Raw genomic sequence first — 18,475 nt, 5'->3', positions numbered from 1 at the left:
GAAGTTAGGAGCTTCCATATGTGGATCAGATGATGATGAAAATGAAGATAGAAATGGCTTGGACTCGTCCTTTGCACAACTGCTGGGAGAATGGTACGTGATGTTGTCAGCTGGGCTCGTGTGGGCGCCACAAGAGTTGGATGCTCAGACCTAATTGGATGAGAACTGTAAGAAGGGAGGCTGGAGATTTGTGGAAGATAAAGCGCAGGAAAGACATGAGTGACGGGATTTTACAGAGATAGTTTTCGTCTCGCGACCTTGGAGATGAAGTTGACGATTACTTGCTTCATTTTCTTCAGTCATTAACCAGCTATATTTTGCACTGCCCACTTTTTCTCTCTCTACTTAATCGTTGAGATCTAAACTGAGTCATTTCAGAAATTCGGTCTTGTGCTCGATTTTGTCCTTTCTGCAACCTAAGAATTTTTCAGTTAACCGAATGGGTGATTTGCAGTAATTTTTTCATGTCTTTATTATAAGTCTATAATACAATGGTTTTATGATGATACGATTGTTTTATTTATATTATTCGTAGAGCCTCTTAAGAGGGTGTGAGTTTCTTAGACCCGAAGTCTGGCGTTATTGATACGAAAACGGATTCATATTATCTTAACCTGAATTTTACTTTGAAACTTTTAACTTTGTTTGATCTTTACATTTACTCTCTCTCTCTCTCTCTCTCTCTCTCTCTCTCTCTCTCTCTCTCTCTCTCTCTCTCTCTCTCTCACAAAAATATTTTGGTTTTACCCTTTTCACTTAATGTCTTTTAGACAGTAATATATTGTCTAGCGAAATATTTTAATTGTAATTTAACGTTTTCTGTCTTTCTTTCTCCTGGACTTTATTGCACTTTTTCTGGTATCAGATGTTTTCGTCTTTGCGGTCTGAAGTTTTGTCTGCTATTCAGTCCAGTCGGTAACTCATATTCCCTTGTACACGTGAAACTTCGTTGTTTTAAGATCATTTTATGTTAAGATCCCATGTTACGGTTTATTTACACACATACGCTGTAGTATATATGTATGTGTATTTATTTATTTTATTTATTTATTTAGAGAGAGAGAGAGAGAGAGGAGAGAGAGAGACGAGAGAGAGAGAGAGATTTGTGGGATTGAATAAGTGATATTGACGATCCGGCAAGTAGTAGGTCTTCTGAGAAAAACGAAGTTGTTATTTGCGAACCGAGGGAACGATCTCGTTTCCTGCTCGTGACTCTTCGGTGGGTCTTCTTCGCCGGCGGGAGATGCCCATGTGAGGAGAACGAACGGAGGGACAGGGGAAGGGGAGGGAAGTCTGCAGCAGGGAAAGGTTGAAAATCAGTGTTCTTCCTTCTCTTTTGTCTTTCTGATATTCATGTTTGTCCCTTCCTCCTCCTCCTCCTCCTCTCCTCATGGACCGTACTCGCACCTGCTCAGTATAGAGAAGTTGTTCGGTTTCATGTTGTCTTTTTTTTGCTTGTCCTGGGATCGGTTGGGGTTTTATAGTTCATTTGTTTGTTTTGTGCTTTTTTTCACATTTTAATCGCCTACTTAGCTTCCAGCGTTGATAAGGCTCATTCGCTTCTCGTCCCTGATTATCATGGGATTAATTTTTTTTTAATCTATTGTGTTTATCCATTAAGAGCGTTCACTAACATGTTTAAGCTTTCTTATGACTTATAAATCCAATAACGAGATTTTTGCTTCCTGGTGCTTATCAGAGGAGTTTTTTTTTTTCGCTCCCTCGTGAATTTTATCTGTGTTAACTGCTTTGCACATGCCCAATAACTGCCAGTGCTTAAGCGTAAATTCTTCCTTCTCCTCCTCCTCCTGTCCTCCTCTCCCTTCCCCTTTCCTCCTCCTCCGCTCCTCCTCCTCCTCCTCCTCCTCCTCCCTTCCCCCACCTTTCCCCACACCCGAGCCTTTATCCGCTTTCATCTCGTACTGGCACCAGCTTACCGATTCTCCTCTTTTCCCCTCCCCCAACAACGTTCATCCCCCTCCCCCCCTCTTATCCTCGGCAAGGCACCGCCCTCCATTCTAAGCAGTCAGTTACTCAGTCTTGACTGAGTTGAATGTATGACTAACAAGCTCATCCCCGACGGCCGTTAGCTGTCGCTGTTTGAAAAGACCCTTGGCACCGTCCGTATATTTCGTTGGGTTTAAATAGTGCCACACGGAGAGTGAGAGAGAGAGAAAGCTCTTGTTGGTTGCGCTCCCTGCCACTTGAATTACGAGTTTCGTAACGGACCGTTATCCATTGCAGTGGTGTTTTGTGATTATTCGTAACTCATGGTTTAAAGTGCATTTATAATATTTATGCTTACTTTGTGTTGGTGGATGTTTGTGGAACATTTTTTAGTGTCTGTGAATTTTGCCCTAGTCTGATATGAAAATTTAAATGGCACTGAGTTACTGTGACTGTTAAAGAGATTTAAAGTTTGAGAGTGAGAGCTATATGGATCTTGCGAGGGTCAGAAAAGTGGGAAAATAAGGACGAAAGCTGTCTTAAATATATAAGTGTTTGTCGTCTTTGGTGTTCTATGAAACACTGATATAAGTGAAGGCAAAGTGTGTAACCGTTTCTCAGCAGCGTTGCATGATCAGGTCATGTCTCAGAGGAAACGGCAACACAAACAAATAAGCGAAAAGAAAGCTGACGTTGTTGAGGTGAGATTTCCTATGCACACGTCTCTGAAGGCAGAAGACGGTCAGCTGCTTTCGTAGCTAGAAAAGTTGTTGTTATCTTTTTTGCTTTGATAACGTGAAATGATAATGAAGTATTCACCAAGTGATTTACCCCACCCATAACCCCGCTTTCCCATCATTCCTCCTTACCGTAGGTTAGAGTTCTGGGGCAATGAATCTTATTGTGGTGTACCCACCCAAAACCCCGAATTCACAACGGGTCCCCCTTACTGTAGGATAGAGCTCTAAGGTAAATTACACGTTAATTACAATCGACCACCAGAAACTAACGGAAAATTGTTAATAAGCAACCAAAATACTATAGGAAACTGCAATTTCCGAGTCATTTCAAGATGCTTGTGGTGCTCGTCCAAATGATTTGTTCATATGGTTAAAGAAGTACTATCTACAGTGAGCTACATAAAGCTCACTGTAAGAGGTATTAGTGGAATGATCTACAGGCTTTTGATAATGAGGGAAAAATTGGCTAAACCGGATCAATCAATCAATCAAGCGCCAGAGGCCGGTCGGTCACCTGGTCGCAACAGGTAATTTTTCCGTTTTCAATCCAGATGCCCAATCCTATTCAGCCGGTGAAGGAGACAGAAACCGGTTATAAGACCATGATGGTTGTTAATAAATTGCCACTCATCCTTGTCTATACGATGGTTGACACAACCATTTGTTTGTACATTATTATATTTGTTTTCTAGGCACGGCACCGTGTTGTCTGTATAAGCATTTTTGTAACTTTTCATATATTTATAAGCCATTTTAACGCCAAATTGATTGCGCTAGGAAATCTGTCATTAGTTTGTTGTAAGACTTTAAACGTCATGCCATAACGGATTTATTTAAGATAAGTCAAACCACAGTATGATTGTTTTTCCAGGTATTGGGGTAATCTATTGATGGTGTCCTTGAAAATATTGTTTTGGTGAATTTCGTTTAAAACGTTTCAGCATTTGTTACGACTGAATATGGTTATTGCAGTGAAAAGGGTGAAGAGAATATTCAAGTCTTCTAAATAATAAAGTGAAAATTTTCGTATCGAAATAACTGCGAGCCAAGCATCTCACAGTATCTATTAAAGGGTATCAGATATGAGTAAAGTAAAACACTTGCCATATTTATGCTGCCCCAGATTGCTATTCAAATTAGAGAAGCTCTGTTTTTTCTTGATTAGTCAAAACCTATCCTCGGATATTTTTATGCAAAATATAGAACACAATTCTAACGCGAAGACCAGCGAGATGGGTATTAAGATGCAGTTAGATGGGGGTTGGGGGAGGAAATCCTCTCAAAACCATAAAACTCATTTCAGGTAAGATTAAACGCCAGGTTCTTTGATTTAAGTTCTTGAAGATTCTTGACCAACGCCGCCAGATGCTTAAACTTGTTTACGGGTATCGGCTCTCAAGAATGTGGGCAAGATTTTTTTCTCTCTTCCTAAATTGGTGGTTGCAGTTTTTTTTTTTTTTTTTTTTGCTTCTGTATTGTCTGGATGAAGCCACTTAAGAGCATCCATGTTCTTTGAGAAACATTGGATGCAATTGTCGTTTAAAAATAAAACCGCTAAAGGGAACATTTTCTTTTAGTTTGTAATGATATCCAATTGTTTATCTTGCAAGGCTATCTGTGCGCGCGTGTGTATATATATATATATATATATATATATATATATATATATATATATATATATATATATACACACATACATACACGTATATACACACACATTCAGGTACTTGTACTTGCTTTTTTTTTATTCTTTTTCTTAGTACTTGAACTTGTCCACAAGAACCGTTTCATGTAATTGGAGCCATGCCTGAATATGTGTGTCTATATACGCGCGCGCGCGCGTGTATATATATATATATATATACACACACACACACGTATATATACACACAACATATTCAGGCATGGCTCCAATTACATGAGACGGTTCTTGTGGACAAGTTCAAGTATTGAGAAAAAAAAAAAGCAAGTACAAGTACCTACAAGTCATAAGATTTGCCTGAGACTGAAGTTCAAGTCCAGGTACTTGACAATGTACTTTAGTACATGACAAATGCATTTCAGAAGATTTTCTGTTATTATTAGTGAAAATTCCCATGCAAATAGTTAATGGAGAGAAAATTTGTTGTTATACTAAAGCAGTCTTTATAAAGAGAAGTCTCCCAAAAGGATATACCCGAGTAGTCCTCACAGTATAAGTCAGTAAACCTTAGCCCATAGGGCTGAAAAGAGGTGAAGCGATATTACTATGGTTTAATGCACAAGTGATCAAAATTGGTTTACCCACAGGTTGAGGCAATGAAATGTTTTTTTTTATTTTCAATTTACTTTTACAATTCTATGTTTAATACTATAATACAAAGTAGATTCCATCGCAAAAAATGTGATACTGTCCAGAATAATTTAAACAAAATTAGGCTTTTTCAGGAATACTTTAAACAAAATTATAAGCTTTTCAGATAAGTTCTAAACAAAATTATTTTTCTCTCTTTGATGCGATTATCAGTTCTCTTATTATCGACTTGTAGGATTTATCATTGCATTTTACAAACATCACAGACTCAAAGTTCTTGGCAGTAAGACGACATCTATCTGGGCAAAATACTTTTCCTGCAATACTGAAAATCCTTTCTACTGTTTTTCAGTGGTCTTTCCAGTATGCTAGTACATCTCTCTTCTGAAATGCATGGCTGACTCAGGTATCTTTCAAATTAAGTATTAATAGACTCCTGAATCTGCGTTACATCTGTTGATTGCCGAACTGGCTTACCCATAAAACTACACAGTTTCTTCCTTTTTAGTTCAGTTGAACTATAGGTCCTGGTGTATCTTCTGTATGGTCTGTGGCAGGAGCCATGCTTACATGAGCTGTAGTCTCTTTGGACTTAAACTGAGCTGCAGTTATGACAGAGGACTTAAGATTCACCTTTTCCTCTTCTTCAGAACACCAGTCTAATTTAAATCTCGGATCAAGAATAGTTGCCATTTGACATGTTTTCCGTTCTTCATATACCTGGAGGTGTTTCCGTAATGACCTCTTCAATCCAAATACCAAACCGTGAAATAAGAAAAAAAAAGAAAAAAAAATTTGCGACTGCCCCTCAACCACATGTAAAATTTAAGAAACTTAGCTTACCTCCACGTGTTTGTGAGGATTGGATGTAACTTTTCTGGAGCATGAGATACTGCAAGCACACTCCTTGCAGATTGGCTCGAATGTGCCATAGGTATCCTCTGGCAACTAGAAGTGGCTCCATTTGCCAGAGTCCTTAGGTGGTGCCATAACGACACTAGCACAGCTATGAATGAAGGCTACTAAAAGACTGAACACAGTACAGTACTGATCGTGTTGCCTGCAGATATAGACAGAAAGAGATCATGTTCTCGTGACTGATATTCTGTTGATACACAACAACAGATGTTAAATGATTTGAATTAAACTTGGTAAATCTGTATTATTGATATACATAATTCATTACAACAAATAATCTACGTATTATAGTCAAGTTATTGTCACTAATAGTGCAGTTTTTGTTATACAATTTGTCATGCAATACAGCCTACTAAGTAAGTAATGTACTTAAAAAAATGTGCTTAAAAGTACTTGATTTTTCAAGTACTTTTTGGCCAAGTACAAGTATATTGAATTTTAAAAACTCAAATACAATCACAGGCACTCAAAATTTCGTACTCAAGGCCTGATGTATATATCTATATAAATATTCTTGTTATATATATATATATATATATATTATATATATATATATATATTATATATAATATATATATATATATATATTATATATCATATATATTATATGTAATAGCCACACACATACAATATATATATATATTATTATATATTATATATATTATATATATATATATAATATTATATATATATAATACGCACGCACACACACACACACACACACACATACATACACACACACACACACACATATATATATATATATATATATATATATATATATATATATATATATATATGTATGTATGTATGTGTGTGTGTATAATTGGGATGTAGCCAGTGAGCAGCAGCATTACTATTGGTACTTTCATCTTGAACTCATCGAATCACTTATAGCATATTTAATGGTCTCTCTCATTCTTCTTGATGCAAACTAATACGTATGATGGTGGCAATCCTGTCCTTAGTTTTATTTCAGAAAGTGACCTTAGCAGCCGCTATACATAGGGATGATGTTAATGCAAGAATTTGCGGTAACAAGAAGAGAGAGAGAGAGAGAGAGAGAGAGAGAGAGAGAGAGAGAGAGAGAGAGAGAGAGAGAGGTGGAACATTATTTTTCAATATTTTGTCATTGCTTCGGGTACAGTTCTGTCAGGCATAACAATGGCTCATGGATGTGACTATGTGACTAAAGACACCAAGAATTTCCTGTATTCAACATTGTGATAGTGAGATATTATATATATATATATTATATATATGTATATATATATATATATATATATATATGTATATTATTGTATAATTATTTAATATATATTATTTAATATATATATATATCTATATATATTTATATTTATATATATATACATACACAGGATACATTACATACATATATGTATATATTTGAATGACGATACATATATATTTATTTTTTTAAAGTTCCCAAAACCTCTGGTGAATGACAGTCCATAGTGTGAAAGCTGGTAAATTCTCCTTCACCTACTAAGCTAGATTATGAGGCGCTTATGTAGTGGTGCGGCTGTTGCAGTTTCACCGCCCTACGCAATAGGGAAGTTGCAAAACGCGTTAACAGTCGCACAGTTTCCGCTTTATAAATGAAATTTGCATAAATGCATTTTCGGTGATTATGGTAAATTGGCACACTTTCCAAACCAAAGAAGCACTCTCCGATTACTAAATTGTTGAATAAGTGTGCGTTTTTATGAATGTTGATTATGTATGATCGTGTTTCATTGAAAATATCTTTTATCAATTCACAAATGGGGTTGTATTTTATCAAGAATGTTTCGTTGTGCGCTTTCTCTCTCTCTCTCTCACACACACACACACACACACGCCTCGCAATCGTAAATAATATATATAATATATATATATATATATATATATATATATATATATATATAAAATACACATACATAGTGTTTATGTACGTTTTTCGAGAGTTCAAATTGTACTAGATACTTTTATGTCTTGTAAGGGAAATTTATGTTTTGTGTGAATCTACGAAACTAAAATAGTAGTTGTTCCGACGCCGCATACTTACCTCGAACTACTATCGTAGGAGGAGAAACCTGGATTGTCAATCTGGTACCGACCAGGAAAAAAAAAATAAACAGTTATTCCTCCACTCCCAGGCCAGGTAAATGCCCCGGGGGTCCGAAGACCACACGACCTCTGACCTGAACTCCAGTCCTTTCCTGCTCGCTGTCGCATTCACACGCTCCAGCTTGTCGTCTGATCTTCACGAGAGTGTTCTCCCTCGTGTCTGCCTGGGCTCGCAGGAGGGGGATCCGTCTCCTGTGGTACCTAGACGACTGGTTGCTTCTTTCCTTCTCAAGGGAGCTCCTGGAGGAGCAGAGGGATGGACTCCTGGCCCTCTGTGAGAGACTAGGCATCATCCTGAATTGGGGGGAGTCCCACCTGGTGCCCACTACCAGGATGGTCTACCTGGGGATGGACTTGGACACGGTGACGGCCAGGGCCTTCCCGACGTAGGAGCGGTTAGTCAACCTTCAAGGTGTGGCACATCCCTTCCTAGAAGGTTCCCCCCATCCAGCAAGGGTTTGGCAGAGACTACTAGGCCATATCATCTCCCTGGAGAAGCTAGTCCCCCAAGGCAGGCTAAAGCTGAGGCCCATCCAGTAGAACCTGAAGGAGGGATGGGCATCGGGGGTGGACCGCCCTCAGAAACTCGTCCTCCCCTCGCAGGTCACGAGAAAAGCTCTGCTTTGGTGGTTGGACAGAGCAAACTTCAGCCGGGGAGTGCCTCTCCATGGACCTGTTCGCAACAAGCCTGAATACCAAGCTTCCGGTTTTCTGCTCCCCGGTTCCCTATCAAGCAGCAGCCTGGGAAGACGCGTTTCAACACCTGTGGGACGGCGTGGACTTTTATGCATTCCCTCCCTTCAGACTACTCAGACAGGTTCTCAACTGACTGAGGTACTCGAAGGGCACATTCATGTCCTTAATGGCCCCCATGTGGCAGGACAAGGACTGGTTCCCGGACCCTCTAGAGCTAAATGTTCTGGGACCTTGGGAGCTCCCCCACAGGCTGGACCTCCTGAGACAACCCACTTCAAGAGGTACCACGAGGGTCTGTCCGCCCTATCCCTTCATGGGAGGAGGCTGTCGAGCACCTTCTGAGCATGGAAGGCTTCTCTTGCAGTGTGGCCTCTCAGATGTTGGGGTACCGGAGGAAGTCATCCGCAGCCATCTACTAGTCCAAGTGGAAGTTGTTTGGGGCATGGTGCAAGGAGCTGGACCTTGAACCCCTGTAGGCCAAGGTTCCCCACGTAGCAGAGTTCCTGGTTCACCTAAGACTTGACAAGGGTCTCTCCATAGCAGCCGTTAAGGGAGTCCAGGCAGCGCTGAGCCAAGTCTTCTTCCTGAAAGGGATAGATCTGGGGAACTCCAGAAACCTCTCGATGCTCATTAGGAGCTTCAAATAGGAGTGCCCCCCAGCTCAGTGAGAGCTCCTTGATGGGATGTGGCGAGAGTGTTAGACACTCTGAGGAAGCCTCTGTTTGAGACTCTCAAAGACATCCTGGACAGAGAGCTGACTCTCAAAATGTTCTTCCTCCTGGCCTTAGCCTCCTCCAAGCGAGTGGGAGAGCTACATGGTCTCTCATACATGGTCTCGCACTCGAAAGGGTGGAAGGATCTCACCTTTAGATCTGTGCCCTCCTTCGTTGCCAAGACCCAGAACCCCTCTGGCGGATTATAGGTTCGTGGAATTCTCAATTCCAGCCCTACCGAAGTCGGAGGATCCCAAGGACCTCCTCATGTGCCCGATCCAAGCTATAAGGAAGTACCTCAGTTGGACAGAGCAGTTTAGACCAGAGATTCAGAACCTCTTCATTACCACGGGCTGAGTGAAGAAGGCGGCAGAGGATCTAGCCCCACCGTGAATAGGAGCTTGAGGTATGAGTGGTGGAGTGAATGAAGTACATTACCAACCTTCCCCCCCCCCCCCCCCATCCTTCTCCCCTCCTGGGCCTTCGGCGTACGTCTCAGGATCCTACAATTCTTCAGGTAAGCCCAAGGGAACTTGTAACCTTCGAGGTACAAACCATTGCATTACATGGCATAGGTGAAAGTTATTCCTTCTTCCCATCTGTGCCAGGGCCTGATGGGCCCACCCCTTGGCCGAGCCCTTTGTCTCCCAAAAACAAGCAGAGCTGGGTCCCCATGGGGGGGGCCCCCCTCTCTAGGCCTTCTGCCGGGCCTTTCCTTCCCTAGATACTCCCGCCTCCTAAGGAGTAAGTCACAGATTCTTGGTTATTTGTATTTTTCCTAGCTATACTTACCTTGAACTACGGAATTTTTAGGCCCTCCCTGCCATCCTCGTGTATCTTAGGGCAGGTGCCTTAGGGGCGAGGAAAGGGCTGGAGTTCAGGTCAGAGGTCGCGTGGTCTTCGACCCCCCCGGGGCATTTACCTGGCCTGGGAGTGAAGGGATAACTTTTTTTTTTTGTCGGTACCAGATTGACAATCCAGGTTTCTCCTCCTACGATAGTAGTTTGAGGTAATAATAGCTTGGAAAAATACACATTACCAAGAATTTGTTATATTAACCTCTGATGTTGCTTTGATCCTTTGCGAAATGAAGAATCCCCTTTGTCTGGCTCAATATTTTGATCTTAAATAAAACCTGTATTGTGTTCATTAAGTTTTAATTACTTCACTGACCATTGCAAATTAGGGAATGTACTTGGATCGAGTAGCGAATGGGTGTTTGAATGTAACAATTGATCTGTTCGCTTAATTCAGCCGTCGTCCCCCCTCACGCTATGGTTGTCCATTTGTGGATTAATGATAGGCACCCTCTTGTAACTTAACCGCTGGGCTTGAATAATTGATTGATCGCTTAAATATTCTTTATCTAACCTTGAAAGACTAATGGTTCCCAAAAAGTTCTTTGATTCGTATATCAGTACAGATCTGAGTTCGATTATGCTTGATCGATGCAAGCGCTCTTAACGCAATTGTTTGCATGTGGCACATTCGGCTGAAAGTTCCGCTCAGTCGCCCGTGGGCGCTCGCTGCTTCTTTGTCAATGACACGCTCGTGGGTGAAAAGTATAATTATAATACGTATACTGCTAGTATCTTAGTTACTCACGCGCAGCACCTGTCTTACTATAGGTTTCTTTTCGAAGTCTCTCTATGCTCTATTATTTGATATATTTTTTCTTTTTGGTGGGTTTCTAATATTCAGTCCAATTTACTTTTGACTGATGGCAAACATCTTTGCATGATGGAAGGCGATGGCAAACTATTACATTATGCCAAATACATGTACGTATAGGTTCATATATGAGGGAGGTTGGGTTCTAATATTCAACTCAGCTTACTTTTTTGAGTAATGACGAACTTCATTGTATGTTGAAAGGGGATGGAAAACTAACTATAATAATATAATTATTATAATAATCTTAATTATGATTATTATTATTATTCCAAATTCTGCATTTTAGCTAAAGTATTTCAATTTCAAATTCTCCCCTGGAGTTGTTCATCCTGCGCGTCTTCAGGTGTTAGTAAGATATCAGGATCCCTTAACCACACGACTTTCCACCGTCGTCTCCCTTGGGCTCGGCAAACTATGCCTCTTGCATACTAATAATCACTAGCTTAGGTCTCTCTTCCTCGCCAGTGTCCAGCTACATCTCGCAACGGATGGGTTCTGTGTATGTGTGTGTGTGTGTGTCTGGCACTCCTGCAGTTCCGTTTGGACCAGTTCCTGTCCCGCTTTTACTTTTCCTATCTGCGGTTGTGAAACGAATTTAAGATCGCGGGGTTTTGTATTTATAATGCTGTAATATGTAAATGAATAAGTAATGCCTGTAATTACGTATAGTTTATGAGATCGCACTTGGAGTTATTGACAATGGGTGTGTTCATAGAGAGCGGCCTAATTTCCTTCTAACAATTTCAATATTTCTCACATCGAACAGATTGTGTAGTAAGTGTATAAGATACTACTGAAGGCCTTTGTATGGTAACTTCCAATGGTTCTGGTAGCCGTGATAAGAGTTTGCGCGTCTTTCTTGTACTATATATTTTCCTTTATTAAAGTTATCACGTTTTATTTTTTTTATGTGCTTGAAAAAAAGGAGGCGAAGTAATGAGAGAATCATTTCAGTTGTAAACGTGGAAAAAGTCATTATGTACAGGAAAGTATGAAATATCAAATTAGCTTTATGTAAGCTCATTGTGCATTCAATACTTCATTGCAATCTCTGAGCAGTGAGATTAGGGATTCATGTATACCTGCTTTTATTTTTCACTTATTTTAGTTTGCTAAATTGCACACAATCTTGTTGCCCGTTCTGTTATGCCAAATGAATCAAAGAATATTTCAGTGATTTATTTATTCCGGTTTTTTGTACGAGTACATTTTAGTATATTTCCCGCTATGCTTAGCCAAAGACTTGTCTCAGAAATACCAGACATTTTAATGTGTGTTTTTATTGTTTACGTATTTTCCTCTTGTTTTCTTTGCTTCACATTGTTCACATTAACTAGGTTGTCTCCGCCATATGTTTCAGTAACCCACGAGAACTTTGATACAAGGGTCCCACTAGTCTTACGAATATTTCAACTTTCCTTCTGATGGCATAAACATTTACTTTTATATATGTACCCCCGATTTACAAACTCTTAATTCCTTATGGTATTTTATAAGGATAAATTTCAGGATAATGCCAGCTCTTCCATAACTAACATTAATAAAACTTTTGGGTTTAGATGTCTAGCTGGTACTGAGAAGTCGCCATATCTTGATAGAAACCTTTCTTTGAATGCAGAGAATATTTTACCGGTATTTTAATCCTTTTGCCGTTCTTACGGAAACCTCTGAAACCTTTTTATCCGAAATCTCCAGTGGTCGAAATCTCTCAAGCCTTCTGCAGACATAATTGAAGTATCTCAACTTCCTTTTACCAGTCTTATTAAAATCCTCAGAACGCTTAATTTCAGACAAACACGATTCAACATTTAGATTTTATTTACTTTCTGTTTACCTTGAAGGCCAGACTCCGAAGACTTATTCAAAAGAGATTAAGATACTGGGTTCCCTTCAACAAGCCATCCAATGTGTAAGAAGAAATATTAGGATCTGAAGGGATTTCGAGGGTTTAAAGAAGGCAGTCTTTTCTTCAGATATTTCGAGATTTCAAAAGACATGTCTTGAGGCGAAGTTGTAGAGGACACATGGTGTCTGTGTCAGCGGTTGACGAGAGTGAGGGTTTATACATATGGGTTGCTGGTATGTAAAGTAAGCTTCTTTTTGTTGGTTGAATGATGTGGGAATCCTGTTTTTGGTTATTTGGATGTTTCTCATGAGGTTCTTGCTCATTCTCGCTTCATGTGGCTTTTATTCAGACTCGAGGATTACTGTTCGGAGTTACCTTAAAATCCTGTTTGCAGATTACTATGGGTCGTTTCCTCTTTCATAATTTATGTTTATATATACATATATATATGTATGTGTGTATATATTATATATATATAGATATGTATGTATGAATTTTATCACATCACCTTGATTCATATACAAGCTTTTAGCTACAAATGTCCTTTAATATCCAATTTGCTCTACCTCGCAAATAATATATTTTCATATATGTTAACCGAAGGGGAATTTTTTAGTTGATAATAAGTTCGTCGTCTCGTGGGATCGATTCAGCGACAGACCAGAACTCAGGACTGCAGTGACGCACCTATCTAGCAATGTCACCGTGTGGTATAAGGCGCGTCACTTGCAGTCCTCAGTTCTGGTCTGTCGCTGGATCGATCCCACGAGACCACGAACTTGTTATCAACTAAAAAAATTCCCTTTCGGTTAACATATATGAAAATAGACATGTTATTTCCGAGGTAGAGCGAATTGGATATTAAAGGTCATATGTAGCTTAATGCTTATGATTATATATATATATATATATATATATATATACATACACACACACACACACACACACACACACACACACACATATATATATATATATATATATATATATATATATATATATATATATATATATCTATATATATGTGTGTGTGTGTGTGTGTGTATTTATAATGAGAGAGAGAGAAGGCGGGGGACAGTGACATTCAAAGTTCTTCTGATACTTTTTCGTTCTGTTACGTTGGACAACGTACAGTTATAAATTTCACAGGAGCGATTTTTATCTGACCCTGAACTTGTGAGCATAACCCTGGAGGAACAAATTTTCTTGTCAACTGCATTTAAAGCGCTGCTACTTGCAAATTAATTAGTAATTGCAAAGGAATAATTACACCATTTGAAGAACAAGGTGACTTCCAGGTTGCAAGGTTACTCATACATTATTTCTTTCATCCGCGTAGTTATGGTGATATTAATTATGTGGAGAGGAATATAATGCGTAATTTTTCGTCGGTGTGGTTAACGAGAGCGTACGAACGTGCGGATGGCAGTCAGAGATTCTATTGCCGTGTTCATCAAGGAATTAGATATTCAGTGGATGAGGATCCGGTTGATCGACGTTTCCAGCTTTGTATTAGTGTTGAGGCTGTGTTGTTATCTTTAAGGAGTTTCCTCAGTCGTGCTGAAGCACTTGAGTTAGTTGAAATCGTGTTAGCGCTCAGGTGGCTGGGTAGAAAAGATCCTTGAGTACCAGTAATGAACTGGCAAAACCTGCTTTGGCAGTATTTGGGTTTCTGCATCTGTTTTTGGCAGTCAAGGACTTTCAGAATGTAATCTTGCGTACGCTTGAGAGAGAGAGAGAGAGTGTGTGTGTAAGAGCTACTTGTTTGAAGAGAGAGAGCGAGAGAGAGAGAGAGAGAGAGAGAGAGAGAGAGAAGAGAGAGAGAGACAGGGTGTTGAAGCTACATGTTTTCAGGTTCAGTGCCATGTCAGACTTATCGGGAGCTTAGGTAATCGAATCTGACCTTCTGTTGCCTTATTTAGGGATAAATCAATTCCTGAAAGCCGATTAGGTCGTGAATAGAGGCTGTACCTATTACCAAGACAATAAAAAGGTTACTAACCATTTATATGCAAAATACCAAGATCCCATTTTGGCTTTTCTTTGTTTTTAGTGTACTATAGGTATCGTGATGCCACAGCCTTATAGTATTCCATAGGCCTTATTCTACTCGCAGATATCTCAAGTCCATTAATGGCCGCTACATTGGAAGTCTAAAGCTTTTTTATTGGAATCTGGAGCTGCCTTATCGCTTCTTATTTTCTGCACGTTTCTTTAAATGCGTAGAAAATCGATTAAAAGTAAAAGTTATTTGGTTAATGTTGTCTATGAATGATTTGATCACACAAATCTAGTAAGTAATCCTAGTTAATGTGGCCATTTTTTGTGGCGCTTTCATTTCGGTGCAATTAAATTTTAATGAAACGGGATGGGAGCCAATGAACTTGACGGCATCGCCATCATGGTAAATCTGGTGTGCAGAGAGTAATGGATTTTAAAGACTTTTCATTGGCAATGAACTAATAACTTTCGAAATGGGATTCAATTGCTGTTTTTTTTTCCTTTTCATTGCAATGCCATTACTTTGATTCGTCGCTGTAATTGATTAATGCAATTGCGTTCATTAACGTCGCAAATGCTCTTAATTATTTCCTTTGAATGGTTTGATTTCCCAGCAGTTTGTCCAGTCTAAACTTTGTTATTAGACCAAACAGGATTGATAAAAACAATGTTCTCATTCTCATTGGATAATAAGTATAATCCTTGATAATGTATGAATCTCATTTGCATATCGTATTATACCGATGTGGATCTCAGTTTTATCTCGAGCCGTCTTATTGCCTGTATGATCTGTGTCATTCCAAGGTTTGGAGAAAGGGTTCGGTATTGAAACATAGAATTGCAAGTTATATGCCTGCTTCTCATTTTCAGTCATTTCACTAACTGGTTTCTTAGTGCGGATATATGGTAAGAGGTAGCTAATAATGTACCTATGTTTATGGTATTTTGTTCTTTATATGCACGAATTATTATTATTATGATGATGATGATGATGATGATGATGATGGATGATGATGATGATGATTATTATTATTATGAGCCCGTCTCGACAGCCAACCAAAAATCGACTTAAAGCTGTTGTATTCTGTTTGCGGGTAAAATGATCATTCGCTTTCATGAAGTTTATTATTATTATTATTATTGATTCACTAGCAGTAACCAGCAACGAAAGCTTTGTCAGAACCTTCGTGTCTACATTTGAATAAGATCATAGTATGGTTATTCGTCTCGCGGGTCAAGGCTGCTCCCTTTCTTCAACGATCCGACATAAATTAGCCGTAAGACATTCCACCGAGAATGTAAATTATGGTGTTTAATTTCGGATTTCCTCATTTTGCTGCAGGTTCTTAAGGGTCAGCTTCAATTATAAGTTTGAAGCCGCAGTTCTTTTTAAAGTTCACATTTTATTCCTTAGGTCCACTTTTAGTATATAGTATACATATATTTGTTTTATGTTGTGCCTTCTGTTGTCGTTATCGAAATTTTCATTATCACCTGCGTAATTATCTGATCGAACTTATATGGTGGTCTTTTTTACCACTGAATTAACTATAGCGCTGTTCAGTATTACTTTTCTGTATTGCCTTACTCTTTACTCTCTCTTTTTAATGAATTATTATTTTACATTCTGTACCATCAGCAGCTATTCATCACGGTTATAAGCCTTTAAATTGTGGTCGTTTGTTTACAGTTTGAAATACTTATGGGATTTATACATCTGTGAATTTAATGGAATTATTAGTAAATAGTAAGGCTGTAGCATGTAAGGCAAAATGTATAATTGCAACTTGAAAAGGTTGCAGGAGTCTTTGATTTAGAAGGGAACTTGAATCTTGAAAGTTTTCCATGTTCACCTTCTGGGGGAAAAAAATAGTTCTAACTCTCTGCAGTTTTTTCTTTATGTAGCTTTGTGTAACATTGTTGAACTCCTTTCGTTTTTAGTGCTGTTTAGTCTTTTGCACTGCATCAATTTTATTATATACATTATATATGTATATATATATATATATATATATTATATATAAATATAATATATATATATAATTATATAATATATATATATTTGTTCACTTTTACAGATTAATCGTAATTATTTGAGCAAAATTCTTTCCTGCCCCTTGAACCACTCAACCTGTTCATATAATATATAACATTCCCAGGAAATTTAAAATTCTCTCTCTCTCTCTCTCTCTCTCTCTCCTCTCCTCTCCACACACACACACACACACACAGACTGGGTGTGAGAAAGCGGCGGTACTGGAAGAGACCAACTCTGCTTCTTGCGGTTATGAGTGGAAACCTCATCTACTTCATTATTTGATTGTGTGTGTGTGTGTGTTTTTGTTTTGTTGGGGGGGCGGTTGTGGGGATGGGGAAAGGGATTCTAGGTATCATGGTTCACTTTTTCATATTCAAGTTTTTTTAGGTCGTATGACTCCATATCGATCTCCACGAATCTTAACAAATATCATGTATGCATCCTTCATGAATATCAGAGGATTATCTTGCAGAAATTTCAAAACTGTTCATCTACATTCTTTGGAGCATTTGTAAAGTCTGAGGCATGTTTTAAGTATTGCGAAAGGTAGAAATTAGGAAACCTTATCTTCGTTATGGGTATTTTATACGGTTGAGATTAGGATGATTAACCCATTCCTGGTGATCTTTCGCCTAAGTATTTTCTCCTAAAGCACTCTCCTTTCAAGCCATTGTCTGACCTTGCTTCTTTTCCGGTGATTCATGATTAGAATAACCAAGATAAAGAAGACTCAAGAACTGTTTATAAGGATTCGATCTGTTATTATGATAATATTGTGACAACAGACTAAGGGCCCTTAAACATTTCCTACACTAATCACATCATTATTAGTACAAGAAATTGGCGATTTCCTTCTAGTGAAGGAGGAAATAATATGAAAAGAGTGATTACTAGTAATCCGATTGTAAAGTATTTTGTTATAATGGCCATTAAAGTGAGAGAAATGTGGAGCAATATTTATCTTCTTTTACATAATGATCATGGCGATTTGTCAAGTCTTACCATAGAAATTAAACTTAAAAACAGGTTAGAAATCTATTGGGTCTCTCCATCCTTCATGGTATGAAATTGTAGGGGTGGGGGGGAATTAGAATTTTATTTCAAAGTTTTGAGGGACTGCAAACTCTACAGACACGTTTCAATAACGTGTATGGAAAGTAAAGGCGGCTGCTTTCTTCCTAAGTAAATCAAGTAATGTTTGCATTAGATTTATTTGTTTTATGGATTTTTCGAAAGCAGACGCATTGTTTCTTTTAAAAGGTCCCTCAACATCTGCTTTATTTTATAATGATGGAAAAAAATCCCATTTTCAAGTCACAGTTGTGTACCGGAAGTAGAGAGTTAACAACCTTATCATTCCTCCGCTGCTTTTATTAGAAAACAGTAGGGGAGGAGGAAGTCCTATATAATTTATATTGCTCAGTGCAAGTTTCTTATAATATCTATGTCCCGCTCGGTACCGCCTAACGGCTTGCAAGA

General features: G+C 38.7%; 1 protein-coding gene across 1 annotated transcript in view; it reads left to right on the top strand.

Annotated features, from left to right (window-relative positions):
* Positions 1 to 2,441: 2,441 nt before the first annotated feature.
* The window catches only part of LOC135219627 (uncharacterized), a 404,265-nt gene continuing 388,231 nt past the window's right edge, over positions 2,442 to 18,475 (top strand). The window contains 1 exon segment of the mRNA XM_064256550.1: positions 2,442 to 2,648. Coding sequence (XP_064112620.1) covers positions 2,589 to 2,648 — 60 coding nt within the window. The 5' untranslated portion in view covers positions 2,442 to 2,588.

Source organism: Macrobrachium nipponense, chromosome 1 (genome assembly GCF_015104395.2).
Source record: "Macrobrachium nipponense isolate FS-2020 chromosome 1, ASM1510439v2, whole genome shotgun sequence".
Lineage (NCBI taxonomy): Eukaryota > Metazoa > Arthropoda > Malacostraca > Decapoda > Palaemonidae > Macrobrachium > Macrobrachium nipponense.
This window is presented reverse-complemented; position numbering and strand designations above follow the sequence as displayed.